This window comes from Gopherus flavomarginatus, chromosome 1 (genome assembly GCF_025201925.1).
Source record: "Gopherus flavomarginatus isolate rGopFla2 chromosome 1, rGopFla2.mat.asm, whole genome shotgun sequence".
In the NCBI taxonomy this organism is placed as follows: Eukaryota; Metazoa; Chordata; order Testudines; family Testudinidae; genus Gopherus; species Gopherus flavomarginatus.
This window is the reverse complement of record NC_066617.1, coordinates 58166052-58186965: the sequence shown is the minus strand read 5'-3', so window position 1 is coordinate 58186965 and position 20914 is coordinate 58166052. Positions and strand designations below refer to the sequence as shown.

General features: G+C 44.0%; 1 protein-coding gene across 2 annotated transcripts in view; it reads left to right on the top strand.

Moving 5' to 3' along the window:
* Positions 1-1044: 1044 nt before the first annotated feature.
* GXYLT1 (glucoside xylosyltransferase 1) overlaps positions 1045-20914 on the top strand; it is a 70081-nt gene continuing 50211 nt past the window's right edge. For both annotated transcript variants that reach the window (XM_050936283.1, XM_050936282.1), the window contains exon 1: positions 1045-1256. In XM_050936283.1, the coding sequence (XP_050792240.1) occupies positions 1045-1256 (212 nt within the window). The remainder of the gene's footprint in view (positions 1257-20914) is intronic.

The following is a 20914-nucleotide window of genomic DNA, read 5'->3' as shown; positions in this document are numbered from 1 at the left end:
CTATTACCCACTTCACAGTGTGCCACTTCTCATTTCTTACCTTTTCTTCTGTCCTCTCTTCCTCTTTTTTGCCTTCTGTCAAATACAAGTTTGTCTGAGCGAGCCACCTTCTGTAACACTTACCTGACAAACTGTGAAAAGCAAGCTGAAAGTAATCCCTTAGCCCAACATTAATAAAAGGTTGTCAGGTTTCAGGGAGAATATTCACTAGGAAAAAGGATGTCTTCTTAACTAAAGTTAGCTAACACCCGGTAAAATCTAGTGAAGCCAAGACAGTTCCTAGTTTTAACACGTGTTAGCAGGTTGAGTTAAATAATAGAGGCCAGGGGCACCTAGGGTTTACTTAGATGATCTGCTAACTCACATAAAAACTAACAATCTACTTTGTCTTCACTAGGATTTTACTATACATTGAGTTAAGTCCTCTAATGAATGTTGAATGGCTGTTCAGGTTTATGTGCTGCGTCTGTAATTTCCTAGCAGCTACTTCGCAAGACAAAAGCTGCGATCTTTTTGCCTTAAAGAGAACACGATCAGCCTTTCGCCACAACAGCATCAGTGAAAGCAACCATCTAAGGAAACATGTTTCCCAGCCCATAAGGACAGATCATCTCTGCTAGCCTCATCTACAAGTCAGAGAGAAGGGAATTGTTTTGCTTTACTTTGTATGTTGCAAGCGCGGCCACTGTTTTCCAACTCTGCTAGACTGGAAACCAGCCACTATTTAATGCTACAGCAATTAACCAGGCTTCTGAACGCACCACGCTGGGTGCTGAGACACACTCTGAGCGCCATGCAAACGCCCTCGTGTCTTACTGCCCCTGCCACGGCTCCTTTTCTTCCAGCGTCCCCCTTGTACCTCGGCTCCTCCTGCCACCACCGCCCCGTCACCACCTCGCCCTGGTTGGCGCCACCGCGGGGCGCTCCCGCCCCCTCCCCCGGCACCTGGCTCCTCCCAACCCCGCCCCCGCCGAGGACGCTGCTGCCTCAGCGCTGCGGTGACCCCAACGCGGGGCTCGGCTGGGCCCCGGCCGCCGGGGCAGGATGCGGCGCTACGTGCGGGTGGCGCTGCTGTGCCTGGGCTGTGGCTTGTGCTCGCTGCTCTACGGCTCCAGCCAGCTGGCCCTGGAGCAGGAGCCTGGCTGGGGGAAGCCGCAGGCCCGAGACCCCGCCGCTCCCGTCCGGAGACAGCGCGCTGGCGGCGGGAGGGCGGCGGCGGGAAGCGCAGGCCGCGGGGAGCCGGAGCTGCCAGACAGGTAGGGATTGGCCCCTTCCTCTCCGCCGGGGAGGGGCCGGGCTCAAGGGCTGGTGCTGTCGGGGCTCGTGTGGAAGAGTCCCCGGGTGTGCGGGGCTCCGTGCGGCCGGGCTCGGGCCGTCCCCTTACACCGTAGCGGGGTGAAAGGACCCGCGCTGGGACTCCAGGGTCTCTCCAAAGCTGTGCAGCTCCAGCCCGGCATGGGCGGCGCTCTCCTGCCCGGCGGGGCCCTCTGGGAGCCCGAGCGCGGTGCTCAGGGGACGCCGCCAGCTGAGATCGAGCCGCTTTTCCGGCCCCGTCCCCCCCGCCAACCTGGAGATGAAACAATCCCGCCGTGCTGCGGCTTGGCTCGTCTCCTCGTGGCAGGGCGGGAAAGCCCCCCACAGTGAGGGGAGCTATTAGCCAAGGTCTCTGCCCCCGTGTGGAGCAGCTTGCGGGACTGGTACCCAGCTGGACACCCAGGAGAAACGGCGACAGTATCTCTGTACGGACTGCTGTCAAAGGAACACACTGGGGGCGGGGGTGTGTCAGTAACTTCTCTCCCGTCACAGTTATAGCAGCAGTTCCCAAACTGGGGGTTGGGATTCCAGGGCTGGTGTTAGACTTGCTGGGCTGAAGCCCAATCCCCGCCCCCGGAGACCTGGATGACAGGGTTCAGGTTACAGGCCCCCCGCCCCTGGGGCTGAAGGCCTTGGGCTTCAGCTTCCCCACCCAGGGGGGTGGGGTTCACACTTTGGCTTGTGTCCCCTCAACCTAGCGTGGCAGGGCTCAGGCTCCGGTCCCTTCTCCTGAGGTTGTATAGTAATTTTTATTGTCAGAAGGGGTTTATGGCGCAAGGAAGTTTGAGAACCGCTGAGCTCTAGTAATTTTATAGGGTGTAGGATGAAAGGGATAAGGTTAGTTTAGCTTGGATAGAAAAATAAGTGTGCTTTGTAGCTTGTGTAGGTGGTTAAGCAAATTAGTAAGGCCTTGAAAAGTAGCAGGCTCATGAGGTAAGAGGAAGGTGGCATCTAGTAAGACAAGTTTTCGGAGATGCTGAGCTTGTTATATGGCTAATAAAACAAAAAGAAGGCTTCTGGGTAAAGGGACTGTAAATTATAGAAGACTGTTTATAAAGTCATTCTAACAGACAAAGAGAAGTGTTTTTAAAATGTGATAACGCAGACCTATGTTATCTTACAATATGGGCCTTTGTGGGAAGATAAAATGCGAGGTGCAGCTAGTTTTAAGATCCATACATTTAAGATGATTTGAAAGAGAGTCCCAGCTACCATATGTTGTTTTAGCCAAGGCGAAGAAAGGGGTCATACCCAAACAGGCCAAAACGTGTTTTTTAAGCTAAGCTAATAATGGTCAGTATGGCATCACTTGTTTTAGCACTGTATAAAGGAGCAAGGCTTGTTGGGGTATTTATCCAATCATATCCGAACATGTTGGAGCAAGCCAGGATGAGAGGGTTATCCCCTGGGACTGATCGTTTCATGAGTATTCTGATCAAATGCTTATGAATGTTTGTTACTTTATGAATGTACTAATTGCTTATTATTTAGACATTTAGAGCAATTGTATAAATACTATTTGTCCTTTTTATTTAATAAAGGAATTCATGGTTAAATTACTGTCTGGTGGTACCTGTATTAATAAAATTAATAATAATTTCAACATCTTGGTGACCACAAAAGAATACCACTGACATTAATTTCAGTTGCTCTAAATGCTGCCCCACTTCTCCCCCCAACAGAGTAGTGACCTATCTTCTGGGGCAACTATAGAGTTTTCTCCTAGAGCAATTTAGTAACATTAAGGGAAATAAGGGTGTACTTTAGGTTCCTCTGTAGAAGAATTCTTGGCAAAGCACTCTGCAGGTGCATTGAATACCCTAAGTAAATTCCTGGCACAGAGGTGAAGGTCTGTTGAATGCCATTGATGTTTTAAATGAATTTATGATTGAAATGATTTAGGTGGTGTACATCCATGGTGTGATGAATCATTGTCACAGACTTAAAGTCAACTGGAAAGTGAGGAAGAAGTGCAGTGATGATCTGAGTGATGCCTGGCATTGGCTTGATCTCCACTGAAGGTATCCAGGCTTGTGGGTGGCTTGAATAAGTAAGGCAAGAAGCATTCTTCTTGCAGGGTTTGGGTAATCAGTTGGCAGTTAGTCTTGATTTCAGCATTTTCAGCAAGGATGGGAGCATTGGTTTTCTTCAAGGTCAGTTGAGGCACAATAGTGTAAGACTCAGGAAATCATATAGTCTTCTTCACAGGTGCTGCAGTTTCACAGTCTAGGGTGGGAATTCCATGGACAACTCCCTCCACTTGAGTACTGCAATGCTGAAAAAGTAATATCCCAATTCTGTGGAAGGAGTTTGTTGCTGGGTGGAGCTGGAATTATGGACTATGTTGTGTATGTCACAGTAGCGAACAGACCACCACAAAGCTTTAGAGGACAGACTACATTTTTATCTTTAGTGTTGGCACGCACTGTTTGCCGTGCTGGTAGAAATGGTTAACACTTTGTCATAGGAGATGGACAATCAAAGTTTAAAAAATGTATCTACTAGCTCGCTTTTTCATGTCTCTGCATGAAGCATCAAACGAATGCAGATTGTAAAGTGGTGGTCCCCACATTTTTGAGGGTCATCCCTCCATCTCCCTGGGGCCAGGAGTGGGGCCACGGCTTCAGGGGAGAGGGGGCGATGTGGACAAGGGTAAGGCCCCTGGCTGCAGCCCCAGACCCACCACCAGCTGTGGCCCCAGCCTCGGCTGGGAGCCGGGCCTGGGCCTGTGGCCAGGTGCGGCTCCACTGCCAGCCTTGGCCCCAGACTAGGAATGGAGCAGCAGCTGAGGGTTGGCGTGGGATCAGGAGCAGAGCTGTGTCGAGGCTGGCGATGGGGTCAGACCCGGGGCTGGGATCCGGGACATGGCTGGGGGCAGGACCGGAGCAGAGCTGGTTGGTACTCCCTGCCCCTGTGGGGGCTGGCCCGGGCCCCACCATGGCCCCCGCATGTTCCTCCATGCCCCCTTAGGGGGTACTCCCCACACTTTGGGGACCTCTGTTGTAAAGGCATTTCTTGAGCATTGTTGTGGTACAAACTTTTTGTTCCTTCACAGTGATGGATGTTGCTATTGTACTGTAACTGTTGTGCCAAAGTAAGGGTAGCTGGATGAATGGAAACTTGTTCTGAATTTTAATGTTCTTGGACCATCCAATACCTTGGACATTGGCACCTGCAGTGACTTGGGCGTAGCTTTTGCTTAGCATCCTATGTCAGATGATCCAGTAAACTGTCTTGGTTTGAATCATGTCTCTCTGAATAATTTTAGCTATTTAGGACAGGTGAAGTGCTTCTTTATCGCAGTCCTTCTCATATGCTTTTTGTAGGGCATGTCCAATATCCTGTTTGAAGGCAAGGAACACATCATGTCTGTCTTTGTGTGCTTGAAAATCTGGAATGTGTGAAAGACTATGGGATTTTAGTTCAGTGCTGTGAATGTGCCCAGCCAGTATCATCCCCAGTTGTTCTAATCTAGCTATGTAGAGCCTTATGAGGTCTGCTGGTTTAAATACTAAAGCCATGCCTTTATTCAGTCTTGTCTCTTCAGTGTACATGGTCAGTTAAGTATCAGAGGGGTAGCCGTGTTAGTCTGGATCTGTAAAAGCAGCAAAGAATCCTGTGGCACCTTATGGTGCCACAGGATTCTTTGCTGCGTGGTCAGTTAGTTCACCGAAGGGAATCCCATGCAATATCATCTTTGTTTCTCTGTCAGTGTTCTTCTTCATGACTTTGTTTGTAGAGAGATACCAAACATCTTACACGATACTTTGCCTCTTGGGCTACTTGCTTGCTTAGTTTTGCAAGCAAGTGCTGGTCTTTCAGCTGAAATGCACACTGGCAGACCTGATTCTTAATGCCAAGGATAGAAACTTCATGGAGATCTTCTGATGGTATCCACAAAAACAACTTTGCTAAGGAGCTGTTTGTTTCTAAGGCTACAGAAACCAGGCGAACAAGATGACTGGGAACTAGAAAACATATGGGTAAAATAGAGAGAAGGGAGAGATAAGGTGAGAAAAAAAACAATGTGATGGAGAGGACCAGTGACGAATTTGGCCTAGAAGGGAAAAGCTGCTGTTTTTTATTTTTTTTACTTGCAGTTATAATTTAGGATGCTGTAATATTTTCTGCAGAAAGTATTACATCTACTGCAGCATTTAGGGGGAATGTCTGGAGACCAGATACAAGTTCTAGCCTCAGTTAAGTTTGCAGGTAATGAGTTTAGTGAGAAACTGGAAAAAGCAGTTGCAGAACATGTAGGGAGCACTTTGTCTCTAAGAGAAATGGAGAAATCTAGAACAGGGATTCCTAACTTCGGGTTGTTACCTTGTAGGGTCCTGAAGATGTGACCAATCCCCCTCAGTGAATCTATAAGAACTTCTTGTTTTGCTACAGAAGACATATCTTTGAAGCTGACCAGCAGGCAGTTCTTGCAGGTGCGTTGGATTGGCATCACTGACTTGGTGTTTGCCCGATAGTACCCCAGCTCTGATGGGAAAACACAGCAGTCTTGAGATTCTGATTCAGTTATCTGCACCCTAAACCATGCAGCAAAGAGGATGCCAGTGGAACTGAAGAATGTATTGGATAAAACTGCAAGTTATGAACTACAGTAAAAATAAATCTGCTAGTGATCTGTCTTTATTATTTTATGTAAGAGAGAAATGCACTTAGCTTCAGCAGCTCCTCTTAGAAGTTAATTTGCTTTCCCATGGTAAAATCTCAAATTTCTTGTTTAAGCTCAGAGGATGCAAGATTTCCCTCCGCCCCCCCCCCAACCCCCCTCCCAATTGTAGCTCTGTCATTTCTGAATACTTCACTGGTCATTGTTGGCTTGCTCTCAGTGCTTCATTTCAGGGGCAGAACAGGAAAATCTTCATTGATTGATAAGGCTGAAATGTTCGTGAAGCTAAATTATCCACCAAACATTTCTCAAACTCCTGGATGTCTGTGAAGGAGAAATACTCAGAACTTTAAGTAAAGCTTTGAGAGTACTTGTGCCTTTTGTCATGACTTAACTCTGTGAATCAGGCATTTTTGCTTTGCTTTGATTTTTTTTTTTTTTTTTTTTTTGAGAGGACTCATTGCTGTTAAAACACATTCTGCTCTCTCACCTCTCTGTTGAAGATGACCTCTGCTCTTGCCTGGCAAACACTGAGCCTCAGGTTCAACATCTTTGCTTATTAAAGCAGGCACAGCACTTAATGAATTTTTTGAACTTTTTTGATCATGACACCTTATTAATCTAAACTTTGTAAGTATCTTGTGCCAAACGTCTTTCACTAATTTTCAGATAGTTTTATTTGATTATTGGCTTTTATTAACTACTTGCTGGTGATTAAGTATTTAGAAGGCATACAGCAGATGTGAATTTCACAATTTGTTGCATCTGCAAAGGATTTTGGAATATAGTAGGTTGTGGTGAGTTGAGAGATGACTTCTTGTTATTTCCTAGCCATTTGGTGGGTTTCAGACCAAAAAAGTGGAAACAAATGCTGTAAGTGAATTACATATCAGTGATGTACATGCATATATATATATAATATATGCAGAGTCTTTCATCCTAAACAAGTAATAACACTTGAAGATTGTGAACAAAAGTCAAAGCATCATGACAGCCCTTTCCTCCTTATATTGCTAAATGGCAGGTAGAGAGGTTCTGATATGGAAAAGACTGATTAGAGTAATGACTAAACTGACCTTCCTTTTTTATCCTGCTGGTTTAGCTAGACAAAAGGTGGCTAGCTACATCTGAGGAATATATTGCTCTAGACTAGAGACTTTGGAAGGAGGAAGCCCTTTATGTCCAGGGCTAATAAACAATTATTGTCTTGCAAGAAAGCACTTCTAGTCAAGATCTGTTTCATACATGGAGTCAACTAATTCAACTTAATAGGAGCCAATATCCATCTATTTTGAAATCATTGTAAGTCCATAAAAGATTGTGTTCTTCAGATGGTTAAAGGAATAGGTTTCTCGTGTGCCTCGCAGTTCCTTAGAAATATCATAGAAGAAGATTCTTGACGTTATGCTGTACATTCCTCCCTCCCACCTCCCCCGAAATGTACAAGTATACTACCAATCAAAATGTGATCAAGTTAATGCTACAGTCCCTAGAATTGGTTGTAAAATGAAAGAGACACAGATAATGAGTGACAGGAAGATTTTCATGACAACGCTGTACCCAAATCTATGTATTCCACAGATTGGTTCAGGAGAATGGTGGTTGTCTAATTTTTATTTCCAGTAGGTTTATGCTGCTGTTTGTCCCCTTGAAATTTCAGAATATAAGAATGAGGTCAGACCAATGGTCCATCTAGCCCAGTATCTTGTCTTCTGACAGTGGCCTCTGACAGATGCTTCACAGGAAATGAACAGAACAGGGCAATTTTGAATGATCCATGCCCTGTTATACAGTCCCAGATTCTGAAAGTTGAAAGTTTAATGACACCCAGAGCACGGGTTCTGTCCATGACCATCTTGGCTAGTTGCAACTGATGGACCTATCCTCCATTAACTGCTCATTCTTCTTTGAACCCAGTTATAATTTTGGCCAACACAACTCATGGTGATGAGTTCCAAAGGTTGACTGTGTTGCATGAAGAAATATTTCCTTATGTTTGTTTTAAACCTGATGTCTGTTAATTTCATTGGGTAACCCCTGGTTTTTGTGTTTATGTGAGGTGAGTAAATAATACTTTCTTATTCAGCTTCTCCACACCATTCTTGGTTTTTTTAATCTCCTCACTTATTCACCTCTTTTCTAAGATGAGCAGTCCCAGTCTCTTTAATCTCTCCTCATATGGAAGCTGTTCTATATCTGTATTAATTTTTGTGGCTGTTTTCTGTACTTTTTCAAGTTCTAATATCTTTTTTGAGATGGGGTGATCAGACTTGCATGCAGTATTCAAAGTGTTGGTGTACCATGAATTTAGATAGTGACACGATATTTTTTAACTAGCCCTTTCCCAATATTCTGTTAGCTTTTTTGGCGGCTGCTGCGCATTGAACAGATATTTGCAGAGAACTATCCATGATGCCTCCAAGATCTCATTCTTGAGTAGCAACAGCTAATTTAGATGCGATCATTTTGTACATATAGTTGGGATTATGTTTTTCAATGTGCATTACTTTGCGTTTATCAACAGTGAATTTCATCTGCCATTTTGTTGGCCAGTCACTCAATTTAGTGAGATTCCATTGTAACTCTTCACAGTCAGCTTTGACTTAACTATCTTAAGTCATTTTGTATCGTCTACAGACTTTGCCACCTCATTGTTTACCCCTTTTTCCAGTTCATTTATGAATATGATGAATAGCACAGGTCCTTGGCAGATCCCGCTATTTACCTCTCTCCACTGTGAAAACTAACTGTTTATTTCTACCCTTTGTTTCCTATCTTTCAATCAGTTACTGATCCAGCAGAGGACCGTCCCTCTTATCTGGTGATTGCTTAGTTTGCTTAAGAGCCTTGGGTGAGGGACCTTTTCAAAGTCAAATTACACTGTATTCACTGAGTCACCTTTGTCACATGTTTGTTGACCTCCTCAGAGAATTCTAATAGATTGTCGAGGCGTGATTTCCCTTTACAAAAGCTGTGCTGACTCTTCCCCAATATATCATATTCTATCATGTGTCTGGTAATTCTGTTCTTTACTAGGGTTTCAACCAGTTTGCCTGTTACTGAAGTTAGGCTTATTGGCCTGTAATTGCCAAAATAATCTCTGGAGCCTTTTTAAAAAAAAACAGCATAACATTATGTATCTGCCTGTCATCTGGTATGCAAGCTGCTTTAAGCGATAGGTTACATACCACAGTTAGTAGAGCTGCAGTTTCATCTCTCGAGTTCCTTCAGAACTCATGGGTGAATACCCTCTGGTCCTGGTGACTTATTACTGTTTAATTTATCAATTTGTTTTGAAACTTCCTCTATTGACTTCTAAATCTGGGGCAATTCCTTTGATTTGTCACCTAAAAAGAATGACTCAGATGTGGGAATCTCCCTCACATCCTCTGCAGTGAAGACCAATGGAAAGAATTCATTTAACTTCTTGTCTTCCTTGAGTGCTCCTCTAACCTTGATCATGTCCAGTGGCCTCACTGATGTTTGGAAGAATTCCTGCTTCTGATATACTAAAAATGTTTTGTGCTGTTAGTTTTTGTGTCCTTTTCTAGGACTTTATAGTCTTTTTTCTAGTCTTTTACATTTGGCTTGTCAGTCTGTCTTTTCTCTTTTCCTTAGTACCTGGTGACTTCCAATTTTTAAAAGATGTCTTTGTCTCTAACCACCTCTTTTACTCTGTTGCTTTAGCCATGGTGGCATTTTTTGGATCTCTTACAGTTTTTAATTTGAGGTATACCTATAGTTTGAGCCTCTATTATGGCTTTTAAAGAAAATTTCAGGGTACCAGCTTGTGGTGTTCTGCCAACATGTGAGTAGTAGTATGCCTGAAAAAGTAAGGAGGTAGGAGAGGCAATTCTCTAAATTACGCAACCCTCCAGTTGGGCAGACTATTTAGCTTCAAAATTAGAGCTCATGTAAGAGAAACTCAGGCCTTGTCGACAAAAAGTAAGGTTTCTTTGACAAAACAGTGGAGGTGTACATATTGCAATGCTGCTTCTACCACAAAACTTTCCTGCTTTGGTGACAAAATGTGGCAAAGTTATATTGACAAAGTATTAGTGTAGACACCACGCTTCATTATGTCGCTGTAAATGGCTTCCAGGAGGTATCTCACAATGCCCATCCTGACCACTCCAGTCAGCAATTTGAACTTCGCTGCCCTGCATCCAGATACACAGGCATCTGGCCTTCCCCCTTTCAAGGCCCGGGAATTTTTGAAATTCCACTTCCTGTGTGCTCGGTGCAGAGAGCTCACATCGCATCTTTCCGGCTGACCATAGCAGCTCCGCACAGCAAATGCTTTTCCGCTTGAGTCATTAGATCTGTTGGCATTGTGGGAAGAGGAGGCTGAATTGTTGGATCTGTTGGCATTGTGGGGAGAGGAGGCTGAGTTGTTGGATTTGTTGACATGGTGGGGAAAGGGGTCTCTGCTTCAGCTGTAGAAATTTTGATGCCTGCAGTCTGATTTCTCGTGGCATATTGGATAAGAGCTATGAATGGGACATGCTCCCTTACACACCGAATGCTGTGCAAAGATAAAGGAGCTGAGGTGGGAAAACCAGAAGATAAGGGAGGCAAACTGTCGCTCTGGTGCTGGGCCAAAGACCTGCCACTTCTCTAAGGAGCTGGACATCATCCTTGTTGGTGACCCCACCTCCACCGCCAGAGCCTGGTGAATACTTTGGCATGACTGGAGATAGTGGACAGTGGACGAGAAGCTCAAGTTGGAGGATGAGGTGGAGCACATGGCAGAGTCGTCCGGTGGTATGGCAAGTCAGGATCTCTTTTCCACTCCGGAGGGATCTAGCTAGTCCCAGCAGTCTGTCTCTGGCAAACATGATGCAGGAGAGGAGAGCTCTGGTAAGTGATCTGTTTGAGTTGATTCTGCTTGGTTATATGAGGTAGAGCAGTCCCTAGCTCTGTATATTCTAGAAGTGGGTGAAGTGATAGAAATGTAGAAGAATAGCTGTGTTTGCATGTGTTCCATGTTGCCCTGTGCAGCTAAGCAGTGTGGCGTAACAGTATTTTAATGCACACCAAGATTTAATGGGAATCCTCCAGCGGGATCGCTAGGAAACTTTCCTGGAGGTACTTGCCAATCCTCTGCTGAAGGTTCCTTGGCAGAGCTGCTTTTGTTACTTTCCCGTGCCAATCAGGAATCATTTGTGCAGGGACCAAAGCAGCACACAGGTGCACAGCATAGGGACCAGGTGTGAAGCTGCATGCATGCAGAAGATGCACCCTTGCATTCTTACCCTCAGGAATGAGATATTGGCTTCAGTGACACCCCTCGCATGTGGAAAATGGTGGCAGAATTTACAATATTATCCCTAGTTTCCTACAGCGATCCCCTTAAAAAACCACCTAGAACCTTTGCCCCATCTTGTGCCCCCACCCTGGGCCAAACTCACCATGTTTAGGGTGTTTGCCGAGATGTGTGCTTGCCAAGGGACACTGAGAAACTGATTCATATGTAAAAAGAGGGGTATTTTACAATAATGATTTGATGATGTGCGTGAACTAACTTCTGTTTATTGTTGCTTGTGCTTTTGCAGATGTGGCCTTCTGGGGACCCCCTTACACACTGGCGGAATGCCTCTGCCAGATAAGGAAGAGCCCAAAAAGGCCATGTTGCAAGAGGTGCTCCAATCCTCAGATACCAAAAAACAGGAACACAAGGAGTGGAGAGAGATTTTGAAGGAAAAAATTAATATAGACAGGCAGTACAGAAAGGAGAGCGAGAAGTGAATTTTAATGGGCCAGGAGCGGATGATAAGTGTTGGAGGAGCAAACAGAGATGCTGAAGTCCCTAAATCATGCTCCAGGCAGAACACGTGCTTGTTTCCTCCACCTCCCTCTGCAGAATTACTTTCTATGCCCTCCCCAAACTTCTCCCACACATTCCTTGCAACTTCCTGGAACATCTCGGTACCCTGTTCAATCCACTGCTTCGAACAGCTTTCAAAATGATAGCTAGACCTACACACAGCCAGGAGAGCCTACATTGCCCTGCACTGTTATCTCCCTTCCCACCAAGCCTTTTATGTGATTTAACTGGTATTTAATAAAAACAAACTCTCTGAAAGATAAGCAATTTCTATTTGTCTTCTATATGTGGTTGTTGCTGCTGGAATTAATACTCAATGGCAATATGATCATTTGCTGACTACAAATCACAGTCAGGAATCATCAAAATTTTCATGCAAGGTGGCAAATTAAAACATGGCAGAGTGCTGTATAGAAAGACACATTACTGGTGCTCATTGTCAAAATGTTGCCTCAAAGCCTGATAGCTCCCTGTTGTGCCCCTCTAATAGCCCTGGCATCTGGCTGCTCAAAATCAACTGCTCGGCAATTGGTGTCTGCGCTTCAACCCGGAGGAAACTTTTCACTCTTAGCCTCACAAATATTATGGAGCGGGCAGGAGGCTGCTGTGACCATGTGAATATTTTCCTCATATAGGCCTAAACTGCAGTAAAGGAAGTACCAGTGTGCTTTTAATCTGCCAAAGGCATATTCTATGGTCATTCTGCACCTGCTCAGTCTACTGTTGAAATGCTCCTTGTTGCTGTCCAGGGTTCCCGTGTAAGGCTTCATGTGGTATGGGAGTAAGGGGTACACTGGGTCTCCCAGGATCCCTATGAGCATTTCAGCATCCTCCACTGGAATCTTCTGGTCTGGAAAGAGAGTCCATGCTTCGAGCTTTCTGTACAGGCCAGTGTTCCTGAAGAGGCGTGCGTCATGCACCTTCCTGGACCACCCACATTGATGTCAGTAATCCACAAGTGCCTGCAATACCATAGAGAAATAGCCCTTTCTGGTGATGTCGCAGGATGGTCGGGGACAAAATTGGGATATGTGTGCCATCTATCGCCCCACCGCAGTTAGGAAATCCCATTGCTGCAAAGCCATCCACTATTTCACGCACATTGTCAAGAGTCAGTCCTTCATAACGGGATGTGATTAATGGCTCTGCACACTTGTTTTAATGCAGCCCCAACGGTGGACTTCTACCAGTCAGTTGCGAATCAGTTTGGAATTGAGAAGTGTGGAGTTGACAGCATCCACGTACCAATTGCCATGCGCTTCTTCACTGAGAGGGCAGCTCTCATTCTGGTGTACTTGTGCTGCAGTGCTGGGTCAAGCTCCGTGCACGGTTCCAGAAAGGTGGCTTTCTGCATCCAAAAGTTATGCAGTCACTGTTTGTCATCCCAGACCTGCGTAACAATGCGATCCCTCCACTCAGTGCTTGTTTCCCGAGCCCCAAACAATGGTCCACTGTTTGCAGCTGCTGCTTGAATTCCAAAAGTAATCTGGTGGGTTTTTTCCCATGAGACGCAGGAAGTCAGGCAACTCTGATTGCTGTTCAGATTGGGAGTTCATGATATACTGCATGACCATCTGCAATGTGTCATAACAGTGACCACAACATTAGAGAGCAGTGCGGAATCCATCCTTTCAGACAGGTGACCTGCAGACAGTAAACAGAAGTCATTGAAAAATGTCATGAAATGCAGTTGGAAGCCAATGGGAATGATAGGACAGAAAAAATTGCATCATGGGACATTGAGCCTGCACCCATGATGCATTGAGATCCACTCTTCCTTCCCACAACTTGTAGCTGCAGAAAGTAGTGAGTAGCACAGTGGGATAGCTACCCACAGTGCACTGTTCTCACTGTCGGTGTTGGAGCACCAACTTTGTATGCACTCTGCCGACAGAAGGAGCGTTGTGTGAATGTGCACAAGCGATATAATTATACTGGTTTTTGATTGTTGGTGTAACTTGCATCTACAAAACTATGTGGTGTAGATAAGGCCTCGGTGTAACAATGGCCTGATTTTTGCAGCAGGATTGCTCATCAGAGGAGTGAAATCTGACAACCCTGTTAAATACATCTCGGCTCAAATGATTAAAACAATTGTGATTAATCACAAGATTTAAAAAAGTTGCAATTAAACACCATTGTAAGTCCACTGTTAAACAATAGAATACCATTTATTTAAACATTGGATGTTTTCTACATTTTCAAATATATTGATTTAAATTATAAGACAGAATAGAAAGTGTACAGTGCTCACTTTATATTTTGACTAAATATTTGCACTGTAAAAAATACTATTTTTCTTTTCACTTCATACAAGTACTGTAGTGCTATCTCTTTATTGTGAAAGTACAACTTAAAAATGTAGAATTTTTTTGCATAACTGCATTCAAAAAATAAAACCATGTAAAACTTTAGCACCTACAAGTCCACTTGGTCCAACCTGTTCAGCCAATCACTAAGACAAACAAGTATGTTTACATTTATGGGAGATAACATTGCCTGCTTTTTATTTACAATGGCACCTGAAAATGAGACTGGGCATTTGAGTGATACTGTTGTAGCTGGCATTGCAAGGTATTTACGTACCAGGTATGCTAAACATTCGTATGTCCCTTCATGATTCGACCACCATTCCAGAGAACATGCTTCCAGGATGATGATGGGTTCTGCTTGATAATGATGCAAAGCAGTGTGGACCAGCAAACACTCATTTTCATCCTTTAAGTATGATATCCCCCACAGAAGGTGTGTGTATTTTTGTCTTTTGGGATGGGTCACATACTCTAGTTTCCACATTGGGGTGTTGCTCTTTTAAGATTTTGGAAGGCAGATTCTGATTCTTAAACCTTGGGTTGAGTGCTGTATCTATCTTTACAAATCTCATTTTAGTACCGCCTTTGTGTTTTGTCAAATGTGCAGTGAAAGTGTTCTTAAGTCAAACAACACATGCTGGGTCATTATCCGAGACTGCCATAACACGAAATATATGGCAGAATGCAAGTAAAACTACGGAGCAGGAGACAGTCTTCTCCCCCAAGGAGTTCAGTTACAGATCTGCAGGGCTCAAGTAGTGTTTCTAGCTTTTGACAGTTTTTCAAAATTCTTGTTGTTACTGATCGATTGTGCTTTTGAGGAGCTAAGGTGGCCTTGGTAGTGACTTCATTGCAAAGCAAGTGCTGAACCATACTCAATGCGGAGTTCCATCTGGTTGAAATATCTTGTAGAGGAGGTTCTTGTTTCTATCCATTTGCAGCTTGTTGTATTCCTAGCTCTGTGTTTGAAATGGCCCACAAGTGTTCTATATTTTGTCAACACATTTTTAAAACCACCATCACCGAGCACCACTGTAATGCATCACTGCAGACTGTGAGCGATGTATGCCATGTGTTCAAAAGGCAAATGACTGTCTGCTGCTATCAATTACATGCCCTGTCTTTCAGTACAAAGTGTTACCTTTACCTGAATATTCCATTCTTTTGCAATATCTAAGAAACACTTGGCACATGCTTCTGCATAATGTCTCTCTTCTTTATATATTACTCATAAAGCAAATGACTGCAGTGTCCATGCAGTAATCAATCAACTCCAAGATAGCTGTGATTGCTCAAGGATGTCCAGTGATCACCAGTCAAAGCAACAGCTAGTTTATTTTTAAGAAACTCCAACTTTATAGTATTCTCGTTGTGATATAGGTCATGTATTCCTCTGCAGGGCAAAGTATATGAGTGATTTGGAAGATGCAATTTGAATATCATCTCTTAGTCCTCTGTCGTTTACAGTGTTGAGTGGGCTGCAGTACACAGCTATCCACTTTGCAATAGCGTTGGTTAAGCTACTGTACTTTATTTGATCTATGGGCTTGTAGCATTGTAGCATTCTGAAACTCCGTAAGCATACTCTATTGCGGCTGTTGGGGTTCATTTGCTGTCGGTGGGTTTTCTGTAGCACAAACCTTAAGACGAAAGCATGTTTAGCACATAGTTGGTACTGCAGACTTGAAGTACTTAGATGGTATTGGAACTCAGCATTGCATTAGCTACAGATAAGTCCTTTTTTTTTTTTAATCCAGATAACCATCCAGAAGTTTTTAAAAAATTAAACTTCCCCTTCAAAAGACCTGAACTCTTACTACATTGCTCCATTAACTTTTTCTGATAATCACTCTAGATCATGAGAACACAGTAGAACTGTGCCAGTGTCCACCAAGCGATTAAATACAGTAAGTGAAGTGGGTCAAAAGACAGGTGTGCCATTTAATGCTTGTTGAAATAAGTGTTAATTTGTTTTGTGTTAATTGCCTGTGTTAACTACGATTAATTGATAGCCCTAGTATTTAACCGTCTGATAAGTCAGGAATCAGCAATCTCTGGTGGGCCGGGCCAGTTTGTTTACCTGCCACATCCACAGGTTTGGCTGATCGCGGCTCCCACTGGCCGCGATTTGCTGTCCCAGGCCAATGGGGGCTGCAGGAAGCGGCGCAGGCCAAAGGATGTGCTGGTTGCCGCTTCCTGCCACCCCAATTGGCCTGGAGCAGCGAATCACGGCCATTGGGAGCCGCGATCGGCCGAATCTGTGGATGTGGCAGGTAAACAAACTGGCCCAGCCCGCCAGGGTGCTTACCCTTTTGGGTCGCAGGCCAAAGGTTGCTGATCCCTGTGATAAGTAAATGGAGACATCACCTAGTAGACTCACTTCTTTTGGCAAATGAGATGGCATCCATATGATCTTCTCATGTTGTTTTCAGCAGCCTATCCACAAATGCCTCTTGTTGAGAAGATGAAGATAATATATGTGAAATACTAATCACTCCATGTTGAGTGAAGAAGCAAAGCTATTCCAATAATATAGTTGTCTCTCCTGATTAAGGAAGAACCTATTATACTGGGACCCAGTTCTACCTCAAGAGCTATCTGTCAAACTGGTTGAAATAAATTATATAGATTCTGTGGTGGTGCTTTAATCTTCAGGAAGGACTCAAAATCAAAGATACAGTACTGCAGACAATATAGAATTGCTGGTGCATCAAGGGGGGAATCTTAGCTTTTGAAGCATACCCTTACAAAGCGCCTTTTTATAACAAAGTGTATCTGTCTGCACAAGCATTTTAGGCAGCGAAGCAGTATCCTGGAAGAAACTGAATATTGGACTTACGTGAGTATTGAACCATACTGGAAATATTCTGTCCTCTTTGTGTTTCACCCAAGGTTCAGAGACAACAAGATTGCTGGAATCAGATGTGTAAAGAAATGTTCTTGTCTTTCAAGAAAAATGATTCATCACTTCCTCAGGGAATTAAAGCCAGTTCCATGAAGGCTTTGATGATCACGGCACAGAGCATCAGTGGAAGAAATGTGTAAAATAAGTACTTCATTGCAGTATAGAAAAAGCTTTTAAAATACCTATTCAAAAGTCATAGTGCAAGTACAGGTTGAATATACTGATCTGGTCTCCTCTGGCTTTCTGAAGACCATATCTGCAAGCTCTAGGCAATGGTCGACAATAAAAAGCAAAAATATAGGACTATTTAATCTTGTCTAAATGCTGTCTGCCTCCAATTTTTTTTACTTTCAGCAACTTCCCTATGGTGATGATTGGACATCCTTTTGATATGACATGAGATTATTTGTGTTTCCTTTTACTAGTGAATGCATGTCTGCCAATTTGGTACACTCATTATAGTAGGTAGATGTGTGTTTAAAAAAAGATTTTGCTATCCTTCAGACCTGAGAGCTCATGCTTACGTTAGCCTAATTTTGGTTGTCATGGTTACATTCATTTTATGTGGTATGTCAATTGAATAAACTTTGAAATAATTCTGTCAGGAACATTGGATGAACAGGCCTTCCTCTGTCTCTTCTGAGGTTTACAGTTTTGTTGCAATTTCTGTTGGTATACATGAGAAGGGGAGGTGGAATTATTGGTCTGACTGGCAAACACTTTTTATCTGAGAAGAAATTAACAGGTAAGACATGTTCTCCTGCATATTGTATGTAGCTTCTTTACATTTGAATATGTGCAGTAATTGACTAAGATACAAAGATGATTTCGTAGTGTTTAACTTTGCACTCACAATTTTAAGGCATTTAAAGCACAGTTTATAGTCAGAAAAGTGATCACTTAATAGAATCATCATAGAATATCAGGGTTGGAAGGGACTTCAGGAGGTCATCTAGTCCAACCTTCTGCTCAAAGCAGGACCAGTCCCCAATTTTTGCCCCAGATCCCTAAATGGCCCCCTCAAGGATTGAACTCAACCCTGGGGTTGGCGGCGCAATGCTCTAACCATTGAGCTATCCCTCTCTTGTCTTCATATGTATTAGGAGTCGTCTGCTTTGACAAAAGCTTCTACTACAAATACTAAAAGAAGCTTAATGGTGTTAAAATGATTTTTGTCCCCTGCCTTCGGTATCAACAGAATTTGTGTAAGTCCTATTGAAAAAGCTGTAGTGCTTACGAAGTACAAGCAGGAAAGAACACAACTTCAGATTCAAGCTGGAAAATGAAAATTTAGTCTTATAGCCTAGAAGTCCTTGAGTCTGTAAGCAAAAAAACAAACCCCAAATCACTGTAGTAATCAAAATAATGCAAGTATTAGTAGTACTATAACACTATGCGATTTTCTTCTTTTTCACTTACTCAAAAACATACTTTCTCTCCCCCTGCTCCTTCTCCCAAAGTGCTCTTCATCCATAGAGCTCAAAGGAGGGTAGGTATTGTTATCACCACATTCCAGTTAGGAAAACTCAGAGCTGAAGCTAAGCATTTTAGTGCCCAGGGTGAGCAGTCATATTTACGCTCTCTAGAGGCAACGTGTGTGTTTGTGGGTGTGGGGTAGGGGGGATGAAATGATATCATGTGCCCCCTCCCCAGATTTCTGCTTCCCATTTAGCACAGAGGTTATTAAACTGCAAGGTGTACCTCCCTAGGGAAATGCACCCCTCAGTTAGAAAACCATCGTCTCCTGCCAGGAACCAGCAGATGGGAAGCTGGTGGGAGCCACTTGGGCCCGTGGCTCTCTGTGCTCTTCTGCACAGCTGGGCACTCCCCAGGCAGTGTGGGCAGCACAGCTCCAAGCTGTGCCCCGACATGCTCTTGCGTCCACCATGAAGGAGCTTGGTGCTGACTTGTGACATCTCCTGGAGCCAGCCCCTGCCCGTGGAGTCTGGCTGCCATGAGATGCTCCCCTTGGACACCTGCCTCTCAGCAGCCTAGTCACACTCCGGTTGCCATCTGGGGACCTGCCATTGCAGCCGGGTCACTCTCCCCTGCTCCCTGTGCATACAGCAGATCAGCCTCTTGCTCTCCTTTGTTGCCCCGCCCCAGCCCCATGGCTGCTGTGCTCGCAGTCACACAGCCTGAGCTCTGAACTCAGCCATCTGAGCCCAGTGCTGAGCCCAGGAACTCATTCATGGACTCATTCCTGCCAGCTCTGGAAAGCAAGGCTGTGAGCATATTGCAACCCTTGTGGTTACACCCTGTCTCCCTTGCCCTGCTTCCTCCCTCTGTGGGCACTTATGGTTGTACAGAAAACAGGATGGAGGCCAAATAGGGAGCCCAGCACATGTAGAAGGCACTAGGATTTAAGAGATGGCATCCAGCTGCAGCGGTACCATTGCCAGGAGAAGCAGCTTCATGCCGGCCGCTCCTGGCCCATGCCTCTATTTATGGGGAGGAGCAATGCCACACCCCACCCCAAACTATGTCTTGGACTCCGGCCAATGGTGTTGAGCCCAATCCTGCACTGCCCCATTTTTGTGCCCCTGCCAGCTCCGTGTCCTAGGCAGCTGCTCATCTTGCCCCATCCTAATTATGGCCCTGGGAAAATGGGGCATAGGAGGTCACTTCAGAGTATATCTGCACTTTAGATTCCTCAAATTTATCCTTTTTAAATGTGTCTTTAAGTGAAATTTGGAGGTTGGTTTGCTCACATAGGCCTTTGAACATGCATTTTAAAAGTTTTCCCTAATCATTACTTGCCTACTACTGTGTAAAAGTGGGTAGGGCAGCAGTACAACCTGCTATTTCAGTTCTTAATCTAGTAGAAGTCATTATTGCACGTCATTAATATGAATGAGGAAAGCTTGCCAAGGATGGTTATTATGACACTGCACAGCACTGTAAATATGACTACAAAGAAATATGGTTCTGCCACATCATATCTTACCATTGTCTATGACAATAACTTTGTGTAGACCTGTTAGATTCTAATATTAAATGAAGGTTTTTGGGTGGACGGGAATGACATTTAAACAGACACAATGTTGTTTAAAAAAGATTACATTTAAAAAGCTGTTATAATTTAGGACTGATTTAGGCTGTCTAGAGGAAAAAACACTTATTTTTTAACAAGTTGAAGAGCTAGCATATGTTATGGTGAAATACTCGTGGCCCCATCTACACTAGGGCTTTGAAGCCTGTTGGTTTAGTGAACAGGTTTTTTGTATAGAAAGCATTTATTTTTCTAGACTAGACAAGGCCTTGGAAAAAGAAAATTTGTGAGAATACTTAAATGGAAGTTCACCTTGCTCCTTGGGTCGCAAGAGAACTGTATTTACAAGGTACCCTCTGATTCTAATAAAAATATCCCTGTAATGTAGATAGTGGTTTGCCACTTGCCCATGGCAAATTAAAAGCTTGCTCTGGACCATGAGGAAACCTATACCATAAATTTCTGCAACATTTAAGTTTTCATTTAAAAAAATCTAGTTCTTGGGGTGGCAAAAACTACTACTAAACCTATGTATTGTATTCCTCACTTATCCATAGCAAACAATTCTGCTGCTCACAGCTTTGGTAAGCAGTATGAAATTAGACTGGTCAGTTTCACTGCTGTTACTGAAAACTCTGTGGGCAGCAATGAAAATGTCATGCTTCTGTTGCTTTATAAAGAACTGAGGAACAGTAGAAGCAAGCACTGGAAATAATACCAGGGAGAAAAATCCAGTAAATAGTATGTGCATGTAGAGAGGACATATGCAGTCACAGAAATCCTCCCTCCTTACAAGAGTAGGAAGTATTAAAGGTGGGGTGAAAAAACAGAAAGCTCCTCCTTGCCAGCCTTTACAGGTGAAGCATTTCAGAAGTATGATGCCTATAAACTACAGGCTAATATCCAAAGAGAGTCCCAAGAAGAGGCTAGGGCAGAAGCG